The sequence below is a fragment of the Pseudophryne corroboree genome, chromosome 3 (genome assembly GCF_028390025.1).
Source record: "Pseudophryne corroboree isolate aPseCor3 chromosome 3, aPseCor3.hap2, whole genome shotgun sequence".
Classification (NCBI taxonomy): Eukaryota; Metazoa; Chordata; class Amphibia; order Anura; family Myobatrachidae; genus Pseudophryne; species Pseudophryne corroboree.
In genome coordinates, this window is record NC_086446.1 from 681264387 (window position 1) to 681285034 (window position 20648).

The 20648-nt window shown below is 44.9% G+C and overlaps 2 protein-coding genes across 3 annotated transcripts in view; one reads left to right on the forward strand and one right to left on the reverse strand.

The window, feature by feature from the left end:
- The window catches only part of LOC135056584 (steroid 17-alpha-hydroxylase/17,20 lyase), a 65498-nt gene extending 51628 nt beyond the window's left edge, over positions 1–13870 (reverse strand). The window contains exon 1 of the mRNA XM_063961939.1: positions 13523–13870. Coding sequence (XP_063818009.1) covers positions 13523–13837 — 315 coding nt within the window. The 5' untranslated portion in view covers positions 13838–13870. The remainder of the gene's footprint in view (positions 1–13522) is intronic.
- Positions 13871–14415: 545 nt separating this feature from the next.
- LOC135056585 (arsenite methyltransferase-like) overlaps positions 14416–20648 on the forward strand; it is a 354731-nt gene continuing 348498 nt past the window's right edge. The window contains exon 1 of one of the 2 annotated variants that reach the window (XM_063961942.1): positions 14416–15916. In XM_063961942.1, the coding sequence (XP_063818012.1) occupies positions 15767–15916 (150 nt within the window). In that variant the 5' untranslated portion in view covers positions 14416–15766. The remainder of the gene's footprint in view (positions 15917–20648) is intronic. The other variant, XM_063961941.1, reaches the window with a different exon arrangement.

The following is a 20648-nucleotide window of genomic DNA, read 5'->3' on the forward strand; positions in this document are numbered from 1 at the left end:
AATAAAAGAAAATAAAAAATATCTGTTCCGTTATTTATTTATTTCTTATTTCAATTAACACACAATTCTGTGTGTTTTTATAGCCTATTCCGATTCACACATGTACATTACTCTCCACAGATTCAGTTTCTATATACTATTGTCATTTCACATTCTATATTATTTCCCTTACTGTGGTATATATGTGTATCTAGGGGTATCAGTGTATTGGTTCCAGACCGGTATCAAATAGTTTTAAATTCCTCGTTTTTAATTCTGGTTCCAAGTACAGTGAAGATGAGTCATCTATGTTTATCAATTGCCAGTCAGTAGATACATTTGTACATATAATGTTGCAAAATTAGATCCTTCTGCTAGTAATAGCAGCTAATTCCAATATTGCAACTATATCTTATTGTTGATACATATTCTCTATGTCACCAATTGATATTCATGTACTATAGAAAACTCTAATATGGCAACTGTATCTGGTTGTAAACACACACTCTCTATATCTCTAGATGATATTCATACACCATGTGTATAAAATCAATGGTATGTACTTATATGTTACAGTATGTATACACAGTGCCAGTCAAAAGTTTGGACACACCTTCTCATGAAATGGTTTTCAAAACTATGAAAGAACACATATGGAATTATGTTGTAAACAAAAAAGTGTTAAAAATATCAAAAGATGTTTTATATTTTAGATTCCTCAAAGTAGCCCCCTTTTGCTTTGATGACAGCTTTGCACACTCTTGGCATTCTCTCAATCAGCTTCATGAGGTAGTTTCCTGGAATGGTTTTCCAACAGTCTTGAAGGAGTTCCCAGAGGTGCTGAGCACTTGTTGGCTGCTTTCCTTCACTCTGCGGTCCAACTTATCCCAAACCATCTCAATTGGGTTTAGGTCGGGTGATTGTGGTGGCCAGGTCAACTAACGCAGCACACCATCACTTTCCTACTTGGTCAAGTAGCTCTTACATAGCCTGGAGGTGTGTTTGGGGTCATTGTCTTGTAGAAAAACAAATAATGGTCCCAGTAAGCGCAAACCAGATGGGATGGCATGGCACTGTAGAATGCTGTGGTAGCCATGCTGGTTAAGTCTGCCTTTAATTTTGAATAAATCACCAACAGTGTCACCAGCAAAGCACCCCTCACACCTCCTTCTCTATGCTTCACAGTGGAAACTATACATGCAGAAACCATCCGCTCAACTTCTTTGAGTCTCACAAAGACACGGCGGTTGGAACCAAAAATCTCAAATTTGAACTCATCAGACCAAAGTACAGATTCCCACTGGTCTAATGTCCATTCCTTGTGTTTCTTGGCCCAAACAATTCTCTTCTCCTTCTTCTTGTTCATCCTCAGTAGTGGCTTCTTCACAGCAAACCAACCATGAAGGCCTGATTCACGCAGTCTCCTCTGAACAGTTGATGTTACTTGAACTCTGTGAATAATTTATGTGAGCTCTAATCTGAGGTGCTGTTAAGTAGTGGTTTCTGAGGCTTGCAACTCTAATGAACTTATCCTCTGCAGCAGAGGTTACTCTTGGTCTTCCTTTCCTGGGGCGGTCCTCATGAGAGCCAGTTTCATCATAGCGTGTGATGGTTTTTGCAACTGCACTTGAGGATACATTCAAAGTTCTTGAAATTTTTCATCTCGACTGACCTTCATATCTTAAAGTAATGATGGACTGTTGTTTCTCTTTGCTGAGTTGGGGGGTTCGTGCCATAATATGGATTAGAATAGTAGTCAAATAGGGGTGTCCACTGTGTACTCTACTAACCCTACCTCTGCACAACACAACTGATGGTCTCAAACACATTAAGAAGGCAAGTAATTCCACAGATTTACTCTTGACAAGGCACACCTGTTAATTCAAAACCATTCCAGGAGACTACCACATGAAGCTGATTGAGAGAATGCTGTCACACGCCATAGGCGGCGTTCACCGCGCTTACCCCTGCGTGCCTGCTGGTCTGTGTTGCGGCCTCCGTCTTTGGTGGTCCACGGGCTCCGGCGTCTGGCTGGCGCGGCTCCCGGCGGTTCCCCGGGGCAGGGGAGCCGCCCTGACACCCGGCATCACGTGGGCGGGGAGCATCGGACTGTTCCGCCAATCCAGCGGAGGCGCGAGATTCAAAGTCAGACGCCGGGCAGAGCCTCGGCGCCTGAGTATCGTCTTTTCCCCTGACGTGGATGCCAGTGCTCTTGTTCCCGACCTATCTCTCTGCAGTCGTACCCCAGTGTCTCCGGCACTTCCAGGTGCCAGTTGCTGCACAGTTCAGCGTATACTGCGGCTGGTGTGTTTCTCTGCAATCCAGTCACCAGTGCTTCTTGGAGTCAGCGTGTGCTGTGGGCTAATCACCGCTCTCAAGTTCTACAAATCATCAGTGTCTTTAATCACCGCTCTCAACTTCTACAAATCATCAGTGTCTTTAATCACCGCTCACAAGTCATACAAATCATCAGTGTCTTTAACCACCGCTTCCAAGTTCTACAAGTTGCCAGTGTCTTTAACCACCGCTCTCAAGTTCTACAAATCATCAGTGTCTTTAATCACCGCTCTCAAGTTGTACAAATCATCAGTGTCTTTAATCACTGCTCTCAAGTTATACAAATCATCAGTGTCTTTGACCACCGTTCACAAGCTCTACAAATCATCAGTGTCTTTAACCACCGTTCACAAGCTCTACAAATCATCAGTGTCTTTAACCACCTTTGTCAAGTTCTACAAATCATCAGTGTCTTTAACCATCGTTCTCAAGTTCTACAAATCATCAGTGTCTTTAACCACCACTCACAAGTGTTTCAAATCGTCAGAGTCTTTAACAACCGTTCACCAGTTCTTCAAATCACCGGTATCTTTAAAAACATCACTTACAAGTTCTTTAGTCATTATTATCTTGTACCAACACTCACAAGTACTTCTTTTCCTGGAATCCTTAGCATTGCTTACAAGTTCTCCTATAGGCCTGGACATTTCCCCATACGTTCCTTCTCTGCCATGTGACATTGTGTTGCTCTCTTCCTGCAATAAAGTTCTTTAATATTTTCACCAAGCTTTACTGTCAGAGTCCTGTATGAGGAAGACCTATATTAAGCCATCCCTGTTCCGACCCAACTGTGGTTCCTCTCCCCTGCCATAGGGAGAACCCCCGAGTTCACAACACCTCCAACCTAGGTCAGTGACAGTATACTCAGGCCTCATGGACCCGGGGGATCGGAGCCCAGAGGCAAGTACCATCCAGGACTTGATTTCTCGAGTACAAAGTCAGGAAGCAGCACAGGGCCAGGTGATGCATTATCTCCAGGAATTTTCTGGCCGGCTGGATCAAATTCAGACTTCTCTGGCTTCAGTAGTACCGGCCCCAGCTCCAGTGCCTGCTCCAGTGGTTGTTTCTAGTAATGTTCCATCCTCCTCTGGAACCAGGTCACGCCTTCAGCTCCCTACTCCTTCTCGCTATAATGGGAATCCTAAGAATTGCCATGGTTTTCTCAATCAGTGCGAGGTACACTTTGAACTTCTTTCACATAACTTCCCTACTGATCGGTCCAAGGTGGCATACATTATTTCTTTGCTCGAGGGTTCAGCGTTGGATTGGGTGTCTCCGTTATGGGAGCGATCTGATCCATTGGTTTCTAGTTACACCAATTTCATTGCGTCATTCCGGAGGATCTTTGATGAGCCAGGCAGGACGACCGCTGCCTCTGCAGACTTGCTTCGTGTCCGACAAGGCTCTCGTTCAGTGGCACAGTATGTGATTAATTTTCAGACCATAGCCTCAGAACTGCGTTGGAATAATGATGCCCTTCGGGCTGCCTTTTGGAACGGGCTCTCCGATCGTCTAAAGGACGAGTTGGTCACTAGAGATTTGCCGGATTCTTTGGATCAGTTGATCTCGCTCTGTGTAAAGGTGGCTCTTCGCATGCAGGAACGAGGTGGCGAACGTAGTCGGTCAGATCGATCAAGGGTCCGATCTTTTCCATCTAAGCAAACGGTTATTCCAAGTCCTGATGAACCCATGCAGATTAATCGATCTTGGCTGTCCCCAGAAGAACGTCAGCGTCGTCGTGAGGGTAGACTCTGCCTCTACTGTGGAGCCGCGGATCATTTTCTCAAGTTTTGCAAGTCTCGTCCGGGAAACGGGCAGTCCTAGCTTGTTCCGGAGGAGTCGAGCTAGGGGTTTCTTCTAAACCTTCTCCGTCAGTGGACTGTTTAGTCTCCGTGTCTCTGTTCTCCGAGTCAATAGCCAAACCCGTTAAGGCTCTGCTGGACTCAGGGGCTGCAGGAAATTTTATTTCCCTTTCCTGTGCTCAGAATCTGGGTTTTCAGCTACGGTCGGTCGAACGACCTATTAAGTTGACTGCTATCAATGGTACCCAAATTTCTAACGGTCTGATTTCAAGTTGTACAGTACCAATCAAACTGCAAGTGGGAGCTCTGCATCAAGAACATCTGGAGTTCCTAGTGATTCGGGAGATGCCCCACGATCTGGTTCTTGGCCTTCCTTGGCTTAAACTTTACACCCTCGACTGGAGTTCGACACAAATAACATCTTGGAGTCTTTTTTGTCATTCAAATTGTCTCACCCCTGTCTATCCGCCCCGTGTATCTTCCAAGTCAGATGAAGGGATCATTCCGGAGGCCTATCAGGAGTTTTCTGACGTGTTCTCGGAGCAAGCGGCCGATCTGCTACCACCGCATAGACCCTGGGACTGTCCCATTGAGCTCATTCCGGGGAAAATGCCACCTCGGGGTCACACTTATCCCTTATCATTACCCGAGACCCAAGCTATGTCGGACTATATCAAAAGGATTCATCCGCCCCTCTACCTCCCCGGCAGGGGCGGGTTTCTTTTTTGTGAAGAAGAAGGATGGAGGGCTAAGACCATGTATTGACTATCGTGGTCTAAATGATGTCACCATTAAGAATAAGTATCCGTTGCCGCTCATTACGGAGCGCTTTGATAGAGTTCGCGGAGCCCGAGTTTTCACCAAACTTGATTTAAGGGGAGCTTATAATTTGATACGTATCCGACAGGGAGATGAATGGAAGACGGCCTTCAATACCAGGGATGGGCATTACGAGTACCTGGTAATGCCGTTTGGCCTCAGCAACGCTCCTGCCGTCTTCCAGGGATTCATTAACGAAGTCTTTCAGGATATGCTATACCTAAGTGTCGTGGTATATTTGGATGACATTCTGATATTTTCTAAAAATCTCACAGAGCACAGAATACAGGTCAAAGAGGTACTTCTTCGATTACGAGAGAATCATCTTTATGGCAAGATTTCCAAATGTACCTTTGAGGTTTCTTCTATTCCATTTCTTGGTTACATCATTTCGGGCACGGAGCTTCGTATGGATCCAGAGAAACTCACTGCCATCCGGGACTGGACTCAGCCTTTTTCTTTGAAAGCGGTACAACGATTTCTGGGCTTTGCAAATTACTACCGGAAATTCATAAAGGGATTCTCTACCATCGTGGCACCTAGTACTGCCCTAACCAAGAAGGGTTCTGACCCAAGTCATTGGTCCTCCGAAGCAATAGCAGCGTTCACTTGTCCGCTCCAGTACTTCAGCAACCAGATTTTTCAAAACCATTCTTTTTGGAAGTTGATGCTTCCACGGTAGGCATAGGTGCCGTGCTTTTGCAGTACGCTCCAGATGGGAAGTTACATCCATGTGGTTTCCATTCTCGCAAATTCTCTCCTGCGGAACAGAATTACACCATTGGAGACAAAGAACTTTTGGCAATAAAATCTGCCTTGGAGGAATGGAGATATCTTTTGGAAGGTGCTAAACACCTAATTACAATTTTCACTGATCATAAGAATTTGCTGTACCTCAAGACGGCCCAGTGCTTGAATCCCCGCCAAGCTAGATGGGCGCTCTTCTTTACTCGGTTTTCGTTTGTCATTAAGTACCGGGCTGGGACTTTTAACACCAAGGCTGATGCTTTATCCCGTTCCTTAACCGCTTCGGATGAGGAGAATTCCGTTGAGAAGGCTTTGATTCTCAGTCCAGTTTCTATGTCGGCGGCTCCCACCGCTCTGGGTCCTCCTCCTGGGAGGATGTCTGTGCCAGCTAAATTTCGACCAAGGTTGTTGCAGTGGGCTCATATCTCCAAGTTTTCCGGTCATCCTGGAGTTCAAAAGATGTGGGAGTTTCTACGAAGGTCTTACTGGTGGGACACTATGAAGAAGGATATTCAAGATTATGTCAACTCATGTCCTCAGTGTGCTCAGCACAAAATTACTCGTTTGCCTCCTGCGGGGTTGTTGCATCCACTGTCCATTCCTCAGAGGCCTTGGACCCATATCTCTATGGACTTTGTCACTGAATTGCCCCTCTCCAAGGGTCACAATACTATCTGGGTAATTATCGACCGTTTCTCTAAGATGGCACATTTTGTACCTTTGACCGGGTTACCATCAGCGCCCAAGTTGGCTTTGTTATTTATCCGAGAACATTTCCACCTGCGCGGTTTACCTCAGGAAATCGTCTCTGACCGGGGGGTACAATTCACTGCAAGATTCTGGAGAGCTCTCTGTACGGCCTTACAAATAAAACTCAAGTTTTCATCCGCTTACCATCCACAGACCAACGGGCAAACTGAACGCATCAATCAAGATTTAGAGACTTTTCTCCGTGTTTATCTCTCTCCCTCGCAAGATGATTGGGTGGAACTGTTGCCATGGGCCGAGTTTGCCCATAATCATCTGTACCACTCTTCGACTGGTGAGTCCCCATTTTTCATTAATTATGGGTTCCATCCTCAAGTTCCTGATTTACCCATTTGTCCTCCGGAGGATGTTCCTGCTGCAGCCTCTACTCTTCGGCACTTCAGCCAAATTTGGAGTCGAGTTCATGCTAATCTCAAGAGAGTCTCCGGCCGCTATAAGTTCTTTGCGGATAGGAAGCGACGAGCAGCTCCCCAATATAAGGTTGGTGACAGGGTATGGCTCTCCACTCGCAACCTCCGGTTAAGGGTGCCCACTATGAAGTTCGCCCCCAAAGTTTATTGGTCCTTACCCCGTGTTACAAGTCCTGAATCCGGTTGTCTGCAAATTGGGATTGCCTTCCCACCTCTGGATACCAAACTCCTTTCATGTTTCTCTCCTTCGCCCCCTTATTTTAAACCGGTTCCATTTAAAGTCGCAGAGGCCAACCTCTGCAGAGTCTGAAGCTGGAACGGACTTTGAAATCAAAGCTATTCTTGACTCTCGTTATCTTCACAAGAATCTACAGTATTTAGTGGAGTGGAAAGGTTTTGGCCCCGAGGAGAGGAGCTGGGTCAAGGCTACTGAAGTTATGGCTCCCCGACTGGTGCGGATTTTCCATTCCAGACATCCAACAAAACCTGGAAAGTGTCCGGGGGCCACTCCTGGGGGAGGGGGTACTGTCACACGCCATAGGCGGCGTTCACCGCGCTTACCCCTGCGTGCCTGCTGGTCTGTGTTGCGGCCTCCGCCTTCGATGGTCCACGGGCTCCGGCGTCTGGCTGGCACGGCTCCCGGCAGTTCCCCGAGGCAGGGGCGCCGCCATGACACCCGGCATCACGTGGGCGGGGAGCAGGTGACGTCATCGGACTGTTCCGCCAATCCAGCGGAGGCGGGAGATTCAAAGTCAGACGCCGGGCAGAGCCTCGGCGCCTGAGTATCGTCTTTTCCCCTGACGTAAATGCCAGTGCTCTTGTTCCCGACGTATCTCTCTGCAGTTGTACCCCAGTGTCTCCGGCACTTCCAGGTGCCAGTTGCTGCACAGTTCAGCGTATACTGCGGCTGGTGTGTTTCTCTGCAATCCAGTCACCAGTGCTTCTTGGAGTCAGCGTGTGCTGTGGGATAATCACTGCTCTCAAGTTCTACAAATCATCAGTGTCTTTAATCACCGCTCTCAAGTTCTACAAATCATCAGTGTCTTTAATCACCGCTCTCAAGTTCTACAAATCATCAGTGTCTTTAATCACCGCTCTCAAGTCATACAAATCATCAGTGTCTTTGACCACCGTTCACAAGCTCTACAAATCATCAGTGTCTTTAACCACCGTTCACAAGCTCTACAAATCATCAGTGTCTTTAACCACCGTTCTCAAGTTCTACAAATCATCAGTGTCTTTAACCACCGCTCACAAGTGTTTCAAATCGTCAGAGTCTTTAACAACCGTTCACCAGTTCTTCAAATCACCGGTATCTTTAAAAACATCACTTACAAGTTCTTCAGTCATTATTATCTTGTACCAACACTCACAAGTACTTCTTTTCCTGGAATCCTTAGCATTGCTTACAAGTTCTCCTATAGGCCTGGACATTTCCCCATACGTTCCTTCTCTGCCATGTGACATTGTGTTGCTCTATTCCTGCAATAAAGTTCTTTAATATTTTCACCAAGCTTTACTGTCAGAGTCCTGTATGAGGAAGACCTATATTAAGCCATCCCTGTTCTGACCCAACTGTGGTTCCTCTCCCCTACCATCGGGTGAACCCCCGAGTTCACAACACCTCCAACCTAGGTCAGTGACAAATGCCAAGAGTGTGCAAAGCTGTCATCAAAGCAAAAGGGGGCTCCATATGTGTCCTTTCATAGCTTTGATGTCTCCAGTATTAATCTACAATGTAGAAAACAATTAAAATAAATAAAAACCATTGAATGAGAAGGTATGTCTTTTTACTGGGACTGTATATGAGTTGGTGTGTGTGTGTGTGTGTGTGTGTGTGTGTGTGTGTGTGTGTGTGTGTGTGTGTGTGCAAATTACTGCCTTCCCTGTGCCCCGTGCACCGAGAATTCTAGTTTCGGCCCTGGTGTGGCATATAATGTGATTTGGCAGCATGCATAGTTCGGTATATAATGTGAGTTGGCAGCATGCACACTGCGGCATATAATGGGAATTGGCAGCATGCACAGTGTGATATATAATGTAACTTAGCAGCATGCACAGCGTGGTATATAATGTGAATTGGCAGCATGCACAGTGTGGTATATGATGTAACTTAGCAGAATCCACAGTGTGGTATATAATGTAACTTAGCAGCATTCACAGTGTGGATATAATTTAACTTAGCATGCACAGTGTGGTGTAAAATGTGAATTGGCAGCATGCACAGTGTTGTATATAATGTTAATTAGCAGCATACACAGTTTGGTATATAATGTGAATTGGCAGCACTTATGACTGTACAGGACGGTACAGCAGACCGGTAGGAAATTCCCAGCCGGTACGCCATACCGCCGGGCTGTCCACCATACCTGAATCCCGCTGCTGTGTGAGGAGAGGAGAGCACAGTGCAGCGCCTCTCCTACCCCTCAATTCTCTGTGATGTCCGGTCTCCGGCGGCGGGGTGAATCTCAATAAGGCAATCAGAGCTAGCCAATCAGAGCTCATGGACCGGCAGCCGCGGCTCCTGATTGGCTGTCGGTCCACAAGCTCTGATTGGCTAACGAACCAGCGCCTCATTTGAGATACCCACCGCCGGAGACCGGACTTCACAAGCATTGAGGGGCAGGAGAGGCACTGCGCTCTCCTCCCCTCAAAGCGGGGGGGGGGGGGGGGGCGCTCTGGGGCAATGTGTATCTGGCACTCTGGGGCAATGTATATCTGGCACTGTGGGGCAATGTATATCTGCCACTGGGGCAATGTATATCTGGCACTGTGGGGCAATGTGTGTCTGATACTGGGGCAATGTGTATCTGGCACTCTGGGGTAATGTATATCTGGCACTGTGGGGCAATGTATATCTGACACTGGGGCAATGTGTATCTGACGTTGGGGCAATGTTATCTGCCACTGTGGGGCAGGGACGTGCGGTGAGCTAAATGGCTCAGGAGTCACTGGCAAGCCCCAGAGACAGATTTACACGCAATACATGAGCCAAAGGGTACATCTGGGCATTATGCACAGGTGCAGCAGTATAAACTCCTGCAAATTTGGTGAGTTTTGATCAGAGATGTTGGAAAAGATAGACAGGTGAGGCACTGCCTCATCTGCCATAGACTTTTTACTCCAGAGTTTTGGCTATAAAAATCATTAGAATAATGCGAAGAAGATATTTCAAACATATTCTTTGTATTTTTCATATACTTTATACAGTCAAAACTGTGGCAAGGCACAAACGATAGTATGACAGGAAAGGCTCTGCCTCACCTGCCTCACCCCACCGCATGTCACTGCTGTGGGGCAATGTGTATCTGACACTGTGGGGCAATGAATATCTGGCACTGTGGGGGCATTTGTGTATCTGGCACAGTGGGGCAATGTATATCTGACACTGGGGCAATGTGTATCTGACACTGTGGGGCAATGTATATCTGGCACTGTGGGGGCATTTCTGTATCTGGAACTGTGGGGCAATGTGTATCTGACACTGGGGCAATGTGTATCTGACACTGTGGGGCAATGTATATCTGACACTGGGGTAATGTGTATCTGACACTGTGGGGCAATGTATAACTGACACTGGGGCAATGTGTATCTGACACTGTGGGGCAATGTATATCTGGCACTGTGGGGGCATTTGTGTATCTGGCACTGTGGGGGCAATTGTGTATCTGGCACTGTGGGGCAATGTATATCTGACACTGGGGCAATGTGTATCTGACCCTGGGGCATTTGTATATCTGGCACTGTGGGGGCATTTGTGTATCTGGCACTGTGGGGGTATTTGTGTATCTGGCACTGTGGGGCAATGTGTATCTGAAGCTGAGGCAATGTATAACTGACACTGTGGGGCATTGTATAACTGGCACTGTGGGGCAACGTGTATCTGGCACTATTGGGGTCATATGTGTATCTGGCCCCCCATATGTGTATCACGCCCCCATTTTCATTGGCCATGCCCCATGTGGCATTTGGCCACACCCATTTTGCACACAGTACCTATAAGACATTTTTTCTACTTGCACCACTGCTTAGCAGCATGCACAGTGTGGTATATAATGTGAATTGGCAGCATGCACAGTGTGGTATATGATGTAACTTAGCAACATGCAAGTGTGGTATATAATGTAACTTAGCAGCATGCACAGTGTGGTATATAATGTGAATTGGCAGCATGCACAGTGTGGTATATAATGTAACTTAGCAGGATCCACAGTATGGTATATAATGTAACTTAGCAGCATTCACAGTGTGGATATAATTTAACTTAGCATGCACAGTGTGGTGTAAAATGTGAATTGGCAGCATGCACAGTGTGGTATATAATGTAAATTAGCAGCATACACAGTGTGGTATATAATGTCAATTGGCAGCATACGCAGTGTGGTATATAATGTTAATTAGCAGCAAACACAGTGTGGTATATAATGTGAATTGGCAGCATGCACAGTGTGGTATATAATGTTAATTAGCAGCATACACAGTGTGGTATATAATGTGAATTGGCAGCATACGCAGTGTGGTATATAATGTTAATTAGCAGCACACACAGTGTGGTATATAATGTGAATTGGCAGCATACGCAGTGTGGTATGTAATGTGAATTGCCAGCATGCACAGTGTGGTATATAATGTGAATTGGCAGCACACACAGTGTGGTATATAATGTGAATTGGCAGCATACGCAGTGTGGTATGTAATGTGAATTGCCAGCATGCACAGTGTGGCATGTTTATTTATTTATTAACAGTTTCTTATATAGCGCAGCAAATTCCGTTGCACTTTACAATTGAACACAATGATAAAACAAAACTGGGTAATAACAAACAGTCATAGAGGTAGGAAGGCCCTGCTCGCAACCTTACAATTTATAGGGAAATAAATATTTCAGTGTCAGCTGATGGCAGGAGTTTTTGTCCTAGATTATGTGAAAAGTAGGGATAAATATAACAATTTCAGAACTCAGTGTAGAGCCTCTGGTATGCCCCTCCCAAATAATAGTTATGCACTTGGTGGCATTTAATTAGCATCATTTTGCCCCACTAATGACATGACAGTTGATTTTCTATAAAAAGCTCAAAACTAGATTTACTTATGTAAGATATGTATAGCACTTTTGCGTATTTAGCAAAACTGCAACTGACACTGAATGAGGTCCTTTACATTGGTGAAAAACACTTGCTTACTATAATTTTTCCACTGTTAATAAAAATGCTCAAACACTTTGATTATGGCCACTAATAGCCGTCCATACTGTAATGTTACCCAAGTTATTTGACACCTTTCTGGGGTTGAGGGTGATTTTCCAACTTTGTCCTACAGTCCCCCTAAGTTGTACACTGTAGATTTAGAGCGCAGGTGTCACGTTAAGCATGTTCTATTTGATTTCCATGGGTTCATGAGCGCGCATGCTGAAAATAGGTTGCGATATTTCCAGTACGTCGACCACCAGTAAAATCTATAGATGAGCCAGGTGCTGGCACCAGCTGACAGTTTGAAGAACATAATCAGTGACTTTACCTTAATTAAAGATAGAAAAGTTATTTTTTTAATGTATTGAAGGGTTGTTACCCATACTTAGTGTTACAGCACTGCTGTTCATTTAAATTCATCCAAATATTCAACCTTTAATAATTTTCTCAGTTCACAGTAATCCCAGCAATCAAGCCTCAGAGCCCATAACAGAGCATAATTAGGATACCACAGACATCAAAATGAGGTGGACAACCCCGTTGCCTTTATCAATTGTTGGGTCTTTAGAAGTTAACATCATCTTAATAACATTTGTTTCAAACAAAATACATTGTTTTTGTACATTGAGACAGTTATACGTACATCTTGCTACATGTAAAAAGAAAATTAAGATAGGTATGAAGTTCTATTGGAAATATAGATTAAAGCTATAACAAATGATTTTGGAAAACAGTAGTAAAGGTAGATTTAGTCACCGTCTCAAGTAGTCTACTGTCTTAATGGTCACCGGTGGAGTTACAGTATCATTGAAATGCAGTGTGCTGTAAAATGGGAAATCCTGGGAAAAGTAAGACTTCAATTTCAATTTACAAGTGTCCACTTATGATAGCTTAGTAACCTTTGAATGATATTAGGCATAGTCTGGCAGTTAATATTCTGCATAATATAAAATGTACCCTTGAGATAATTTTGTTTTGGAATGTTTAAAAAGTTGTAATGTGAAGATAATGAATTCTTCGACCTTGAAGCACTGCCGTCTTTCTACATCAGTATTAGGGAGAGCTACAAGCAAATATATATTTTTTTTCTTAATGGAGGAATTTCACTATAAACTTGGGTCATGCAGAACCGTATAACATCCGATTTATGCAATACCTGTTTAATTTGGAAAATTGTTAGTCTGTTAACCTCTTTGGTTGTTTGCAGTAATGAGGAATTGTATTCTGATATACTGTATATAGACAGCGGGAACAGCTGGAGAATTCATTTTATTCTCTTCCCTTATGTCCTCAATAGCTACTGTTCTCGTGGGAGTTTTAAACTTGGCAAACTACAGCTTTCGAGCCTCACATGTTCTATGTGAATAATGACTACTGAGCAATGTGCTCTATCCAACTACTGTATGTATTACACAAATCTAGCTTGTGCTTCCATTAATTTCCAAAGATGTTCTTTATATGGGTTACTCACTGTGCGTGGTCTCCCAGCAAAGGTTTTCCCCTTCTTCAGCAAAACTTCCCGGGCATCCTCATGATTATTCACAACTACGACATAATGGGAACCCATCAGAAAGGAGTAGAGTCTGCCATACTTCTTCTGTAAATCGCAGAAGAGAATATGAGGAGGGAGGTGGTTCCCAAGGTGAAGCAAGCTCCCGATGACAGGCAATGAAGGTAAGCTCTTGGGGTACTTTACTTCTTCATGGTTGTTTAGTCTTAGTCTCCAGAGAGAGATAAGAGCAAGCCCAAAGACAAGAAGCAAAGCAGCGCCAAGCCACACAATCATGCTGGAGTCTTCCCTACCTTGAAAAGAACATTTCATTTGACAGTCCAAATAAATATGGTAGGGGCTCTGCTTTGCAGCCAATAAGAGTTGAGGGATTATTAACCCTTGAATTGCAGGAATTAGCCACATTGAAAGCGATTACTTTCCAAAGGAATTATTATTTAGCCCAAAGAAATGATCCTTGTGACGTAAATCTCAGCATAAGTTTTTGGGGCATATTTATTATTACTTAAATGTTTTTTGTTTCATTTTACAATGATTAAAAAAAATAATCCTGCTTTTACCTCGCCTCATTCATCAAAGGCTGTAATTAAGGAGATATCATTCATATCTCCTTGTTACAGCCATGCCACATTGTATAAATTGTAACATTCATCAAAATCCAAAAATAGTTGTTTTTTTCGGAGTTTGATAGTGAAACTGTTCGTCACCCTGAGATGTTGTACAAATATGTGTACAAGTTGCTGGCATCGGGCAACTTGTGTGTGTAACAACGGGATCTATGAGATCCCTCATCGATGTGTCCTGCTGCAGTGTTGCGGCTTCAGCTCCTCCTCCCTGTCTGCTTCCCTGCTCCTCTGCAGTATTATTTAAATGTGTATTTATATAATAAATATAAATTCTGCGGCAGCTCCGGGTCCCACAAGTACCCTTAAGGCTTCCAGTGCGATGAAGAAGCAGCGATTCCGATCCCCTTCAGCAGTGCATCCTGCTCTGGTCTCCTTCAGCAGCAATTCCAGACTCCTTCAACAGCAGCTCCGGCTCTTGTCCCCTTCAGCAGCGTGTCACTGACCTAGGTTGGGGGTGTTGGGAACTCGGGGGTTCTCCCGATGGTAGGGGAGAGGAACCACAGTTGGGTCGGAACAGGGATGGCTTGATATAGGTCTTCCTCATACAGGACTCTGACAGTAAAGCTTGTTGAAAATATTAAAGAACTTTGTTGCAGGAAGGGAGCAACACAATGTCACATAGCAGAGAAGGAACGTATGGGGGGAATGTCCAGGCCTATAGGAGAACTTGTAAGCAATGTTAAAGATTCCAGGAAAAGAAGTACTTGTGAGTGTTGGTACAAGATAATAGTGACTGAAGAACTTGTGAGTAATGTTTTTAAAGATACTGATGATTTGAAGAACTGGTGAACGGTGGTTAAAGACTCTGATGATTTGAAACACTTGTGAGCGGTGGTTAAAGACACTGATGATTTGTATGACTTGAGAGCGGTGACTAAAGATACTGATGATTTATAGAACTTGAGAGCGGTGGTTAAAGACACTGATGATTTGTATGACTTGAGAGCGGTGATTAAAGACACTGTAGAACTTGAGAACGGTGGTTAAAGACACTGATGATTTGTATGACTTGAGAGCGGTGATTAAAGACACTGTAGAACTTGAGAACGGTGGTTAAAGACACTGATGATTTGTATGACTTGAGAGCGGTGGTTAAAGACACTGTAGAACTTGGGAGCGGTGGTTAAAGACACTGGTAACTTGCAAAACTTGGGAGCGGTGGTTAAAGACACTGGTAACTTGCAAAACTTAGGAGCGGTGATTAAAGACACTGGTAACTTGCAAAACTTGGGAGCGGTGGTTAAAGATACTGATGACTTGTAGAATTTAAGAACGGTGTTTAAAGACACTGATGATTTGTAGAACTTGAGAGCGGTGTTTAGCACGCAGCCCACGCTGACTCCAAGAAGCACTGGTGACTGGATTGCAGAGGAACACATCAGCCGCTGTATACGCTGGAACTGTGCAGCAACTGGCACCTGGAAGTGCCGGAGACACTGGGGTACGACTGCAGAGAGATTCGCCGGGAACAAGAGCACTGGCATCCACTTCAGGGGAAAAGACGATACTCAGGCGCCGAGGCTCTGCCCGGCGTCTGCCTTTGAATCTCCCGCCTCCGCTGGATTGGCGGAACAGTCTGATGACGTCACCTGCTCCCCGCCCACGTGATGCCGGGTGTCATGGCGGTTCCACTGCCCCGGGGAACCGCCGGGAGCCGCGCCAGTCAGACGCCGGAGCCCGTGGACCATCGAAGGCGGAGGCCGCAACACAGACCAGCAGGCACGCACGGGTAAGCGCGGTGAACGCCGCCTATGGCGTGTGACACAGCGGCTCCAGCTGCACGCACACTTCCTTATTTAGTGACTGAGCATACTCAGAAGAGGACAGAACAGGACAAACACTGTGCTGCACAGGGGAAATATATCACTAAATATATTATGCTATCTCTGGAAAATAAAGTTTTTCAGAAGTGATAATTTTATTAACCACTTAACTGATTTTGATGAGGAGATCTGTTCTGCAGATGTGCATAATATAATATTTAAATATTTTCAAAAATACTTTTTAAACTATATTAAATAAAAACATTTTAATAAAAAAACAACAATGTTATGAATGTTTTGAAGGGAAAAATCATCAGTTAAGTGGTTAAGGTGACATGATGAATTCCGAGAAAAATTGTGAAATTGAAGAATGAGAATTGAAAACTAAAATATCTCACGTCACAATTTTCTCATAATGAATATGCCCCTTTGGGTAGGATGTACCAAGCAACTGCGGTACATCCCGACACACATCGCATTGCTACTAATCACACATGTACTAACATATGCAATTAGTAAGGCGGGGGGGAGGGGGTGCTGGGAGGGATCAGATTGGATCCTTCTCACAGCACAATGCGAAGAAAAAGTACATTAGCTTCTATAGGATAACGCCAGCAAAAGGTGCCATTACTCCATGAAACGAAGCCCCGCGGTGTTAGTCTTATTATATATATGGAAAATGTGGCTAAATAATATCCATTTTTGGGGGGTTTTGGCTGCATTTCCACTTTAGTACATCCCGCCCTTTATCTGTTACACAGTTGCCTACATATAGTTTACAGAAATAATGAGGCGGGGGGTGAATTATACCAAGTAAAGATGATGGCAAATGGGTATATGTCTGCACATTTCCTAGCACTGCTGAAAGGAAGGAGATGGCTCTTGATTGCAGATACTATAGAACCTATTGTTATTATACAGCTGAATTTCAGGTCTTTCTCCACACAACCCTCTCCATCCAGCCTCCCATTACTTGGGGAAGGTTTATTTTAGGGTGTAGAGACCGTTATAGCTACTGTAACTTAATATATTGTTAACACTCAATCCCAAATAAAATAGACAGTGCCTAAAAACTGAAACTCTACTGGACCTAACTGAATCCCCAGTTCTAATTCTATTGAGTCTATTTATTGTTTTTAAGTGAAAATGAAAAGTATGCCTGTTAATCAGGAGTGAAGCAGGAAGCAAAATGCGGGCAGAGATGGGTGTTAATTCCAGCATTGGGGAGACTCATTTTCATAGTACCAGGCTCCCTAAGGATTCAAGGTATATACCATCAGGAGTGTGTTATTCCTCTCCTATACATGGTTTGTGGTAAGGAATGTACCCCAAGGGAGCAACAATTTGGGATCAGGAGCAAATGCAAATACAGGGTCTTTCATATAAACCCAATTTACTGTAATAACTCAAACCAGGATATCATTCCATGTGATTTGCTCCATGTGTATCTCTGGATGGCAAACACAGAGAAATGATTTCAGTAATCTACTGCAACAATGTTTGTGGCACCTGAAATTATGATGCCAAAATTGGGACAGATATGAAGATGATGATGGTATTTTGTTGCATGTGGGAGCATGCAATGATGTGGGACAAGTATAGAGCAGGTGGTCCACTCTGTAAAACTGGCGTTTCTGGGAGGTAACTGGGTGATGAACATGTCAATGGGGGTCATTCCGAGTTGTTCGCTCGTTATTTTTTTCTCGCAACGGAGCGATTAGTCGCTAATGTACATGCGCAATGTCCGCAGTGCGACTGCGCCAAGTAAATTTGCTATGCAGTTAGGTATTTTACTTACGGCATTACGAGGTTTTTTCTTCGTTCTGGTGATCGGAGTGTGATTGACAGGAAGTGGGTGTTTCTGGGCGGAAACTGGCCGTTTTATGGGAGTGTGTGAAAAAACGCTACCGTTTCTGGGAAAAACGCGGGAGTGGCTGGAGAAACGGAGGAGTGTCTGGGCGAACGCTGGGTGTGTTTGTGACGTCAAACCAGGAACGACAAGCACTGAACTGATCGCACTGGCAGAGTAAGTCTCGAGCTACTCAGAAACTGCACAGAGAAGTCTTTTCGCAATATTGCGAATCTTTCGTTCGCAATTTTGATAAGCTAAGATTCACTCCCAGTAGGCGGCGGCTTAGCGTGTGCAAAGCTGCTAAAAGCAGCTTGCGAGCGAACAACTCGGAATGACCACCAATGTACGGAAATGTTCCATCTCATGGGTGGGTCATCGGAGTGTATGCAGGCTTCCCTGCTCAATCACAGCATGCGGATGGAAATTGGATACCGGTTTCAAACGGATGTTTTGCGCCAGGCATGGAGAGGGTGCAAGTCCAGATACTAATGGTGACAACTGTGGCTGCAGATTTAAAACCAGAAGGCGGAAGAGGCTTCCACATTCAGGCGCACAGATCTTTAGTATACACGGGCGCATTCTCGCATTAGCATAAGGAAGTAAGCAGGCTACCGTCAGCAGCCAGAACAGCAGCTGCAGCTGCATTCAACTCAGAACCAATGTTTGGAGGTACAGATATTATTCTGCTCTTCTGCTCTCTAGTTCCTGTTACATGATACATCCAAGAAAACAGGTTTTTCCTGTAATGAGAAGAGGTTGTCAAAATAGTTTGACAAGTTTTATTTATTAATTTCAAACGTCTTATTTTGGAATAATGTAGTAGGTACTGCAGTAATAATAGAAGAATCTGTATTTCACTCTAAAGGCACAATATTTTACATGATGTGGGAATTTCGACACATTGTTTAAAAACTGTCCGTGTGTCGGCACGATAACGATGCAATGCGCACACCGTCAGGTCTTCATCGTTCCCTCAGATCTTTTGAACATGCAGAAAGATCTGAGGAGGTGGTGAACGATGCTATGCTGCCGAATACAGCATGGCCCTGCTCCCTCCCGCCGTTGCTGCCGACATCGGCGAGTGTATTCCCATCGCTCGCGATGTGTCGTTTGGGGGACACATCCTGCCGTGTGTGGGAGCCATAACAAAGAAATTGAGTAAAGCAACAAATCAATATTTTTAGCTGTTGGTAATGTAAGTGAGGGGCCCTAGATTTAGGGCTATAACTAGGTGAGTGCTGCGGTGCCTGGCACACAGTGCATATGCATTGCATAGGGACTGTGGGAATAGGACCACGGGCAAAACCAGCAGTATGTAGCTGCTGCACCCAATTAACCACCTATGTGCAGAATGCAGCAGTGCTGACTGCTGTATACATTATAGCAGGCAGCGCTGGGCAGTCAGACTCTCCACCCCCCGTGTGCTACGCCCTCCCCTCTTGCATTGTGTGATGGGACGTCCTGGTTACAGGAACTGGCTGATGCTCATCACCAGGCACATGAAATGTAAGTAACGGGGATTGGTGCTCACACACACACACCCACACATAGACACTGCTCACTGACACTACACCCTGTTCACTGATACTACACCCTGCTCTTAGACACACACTCACGCACACGGCTCTACCTGGCATAATGTGTATCAGGGGCACTACCTGACATAACGTGTATCAGCGACTCTACCTGGCATAATGTGGGCTTTACGTGTAGTGGGGGATTTACCTGACATACTGTGTATCAGGGGCTCTGCCTGACATAATGTCTCAGGGGATCTTCCTGGCATGTGGGCTCTACCTGCATAGGGTATATCAGTGGCTCTACCTGGCATAAGGGAAATCAGGGACTCTACCTGGTATAATGTTGGCTCTATCTGGCATAATGTGTATCAGGGTCTCTACCTGGCATAATGTGGGCTCTACCTGGCATACTGTGTACCAGGGGCTCTACCTGGCATAATGTGTATCAGGGGCTCTACCGGCTGCTGCTGCTCATCACCAGGCACATGAAATGTAAGTTACAGCAAAGCTGCTCCTGGAAAGGCTGTACACACACACACACACACACACACACACACACACACACACACACACACACACACACTGCTTGCTGACACTACATCCAGTTCACAGACACTACACCCTGCTTTTACACACACACACACACACACACACACACACACACACACACACACACACTGGGCTCTACCCAGCATAATGTGTATCAGGGTCTCTACCTGGCATAATGTGGGTTCTACCTGGCATTATCTGTATCAGAGGCTCTGCCTGGCATAATGTGGGAACTTCACAGCATTATGTGTAGCAGGGGCTCTACCTGTCATAATGTGTAGCAGGTGCTGTACCTGGCATAGTGTGGGCTCTACCTGTCATAATGTGTATCAGGGGCTGTACCTGGCATAGTGTGGGCTCTACCTGTCATAATGTGTATCAGGGGCTCTGCCTGGCATAATGTGGGCTCTACTTTGCATTATATGTAGCAGGGGCTGTACCTGGCATAATGTATATAAGGGGCTTTACTTGGAATATTGTGGGTTCTAGATTGATATATTTCAACATGTGTGATGAGAGTGTTTATTTGACAAATTTACTTTTAATAATATATGTTTAAAATGAGTAGAGAGAGAGAGAGAACCCTTATAGACTGATATATATTAAATAGTATAATTCATGGAACAGTGGGGGTCATTCAGACCTGATCACTCACTAGCTGGTACTTGCAGTCCTGCGTTCGCATAGTCGCCGCCCACCGGGGAGTGTATTTTAGCTGTGCAAGTGTGTGATCACATGTGCAGCAGAGTGGTACAAAAAAAACCTTTGTGCAGTTTC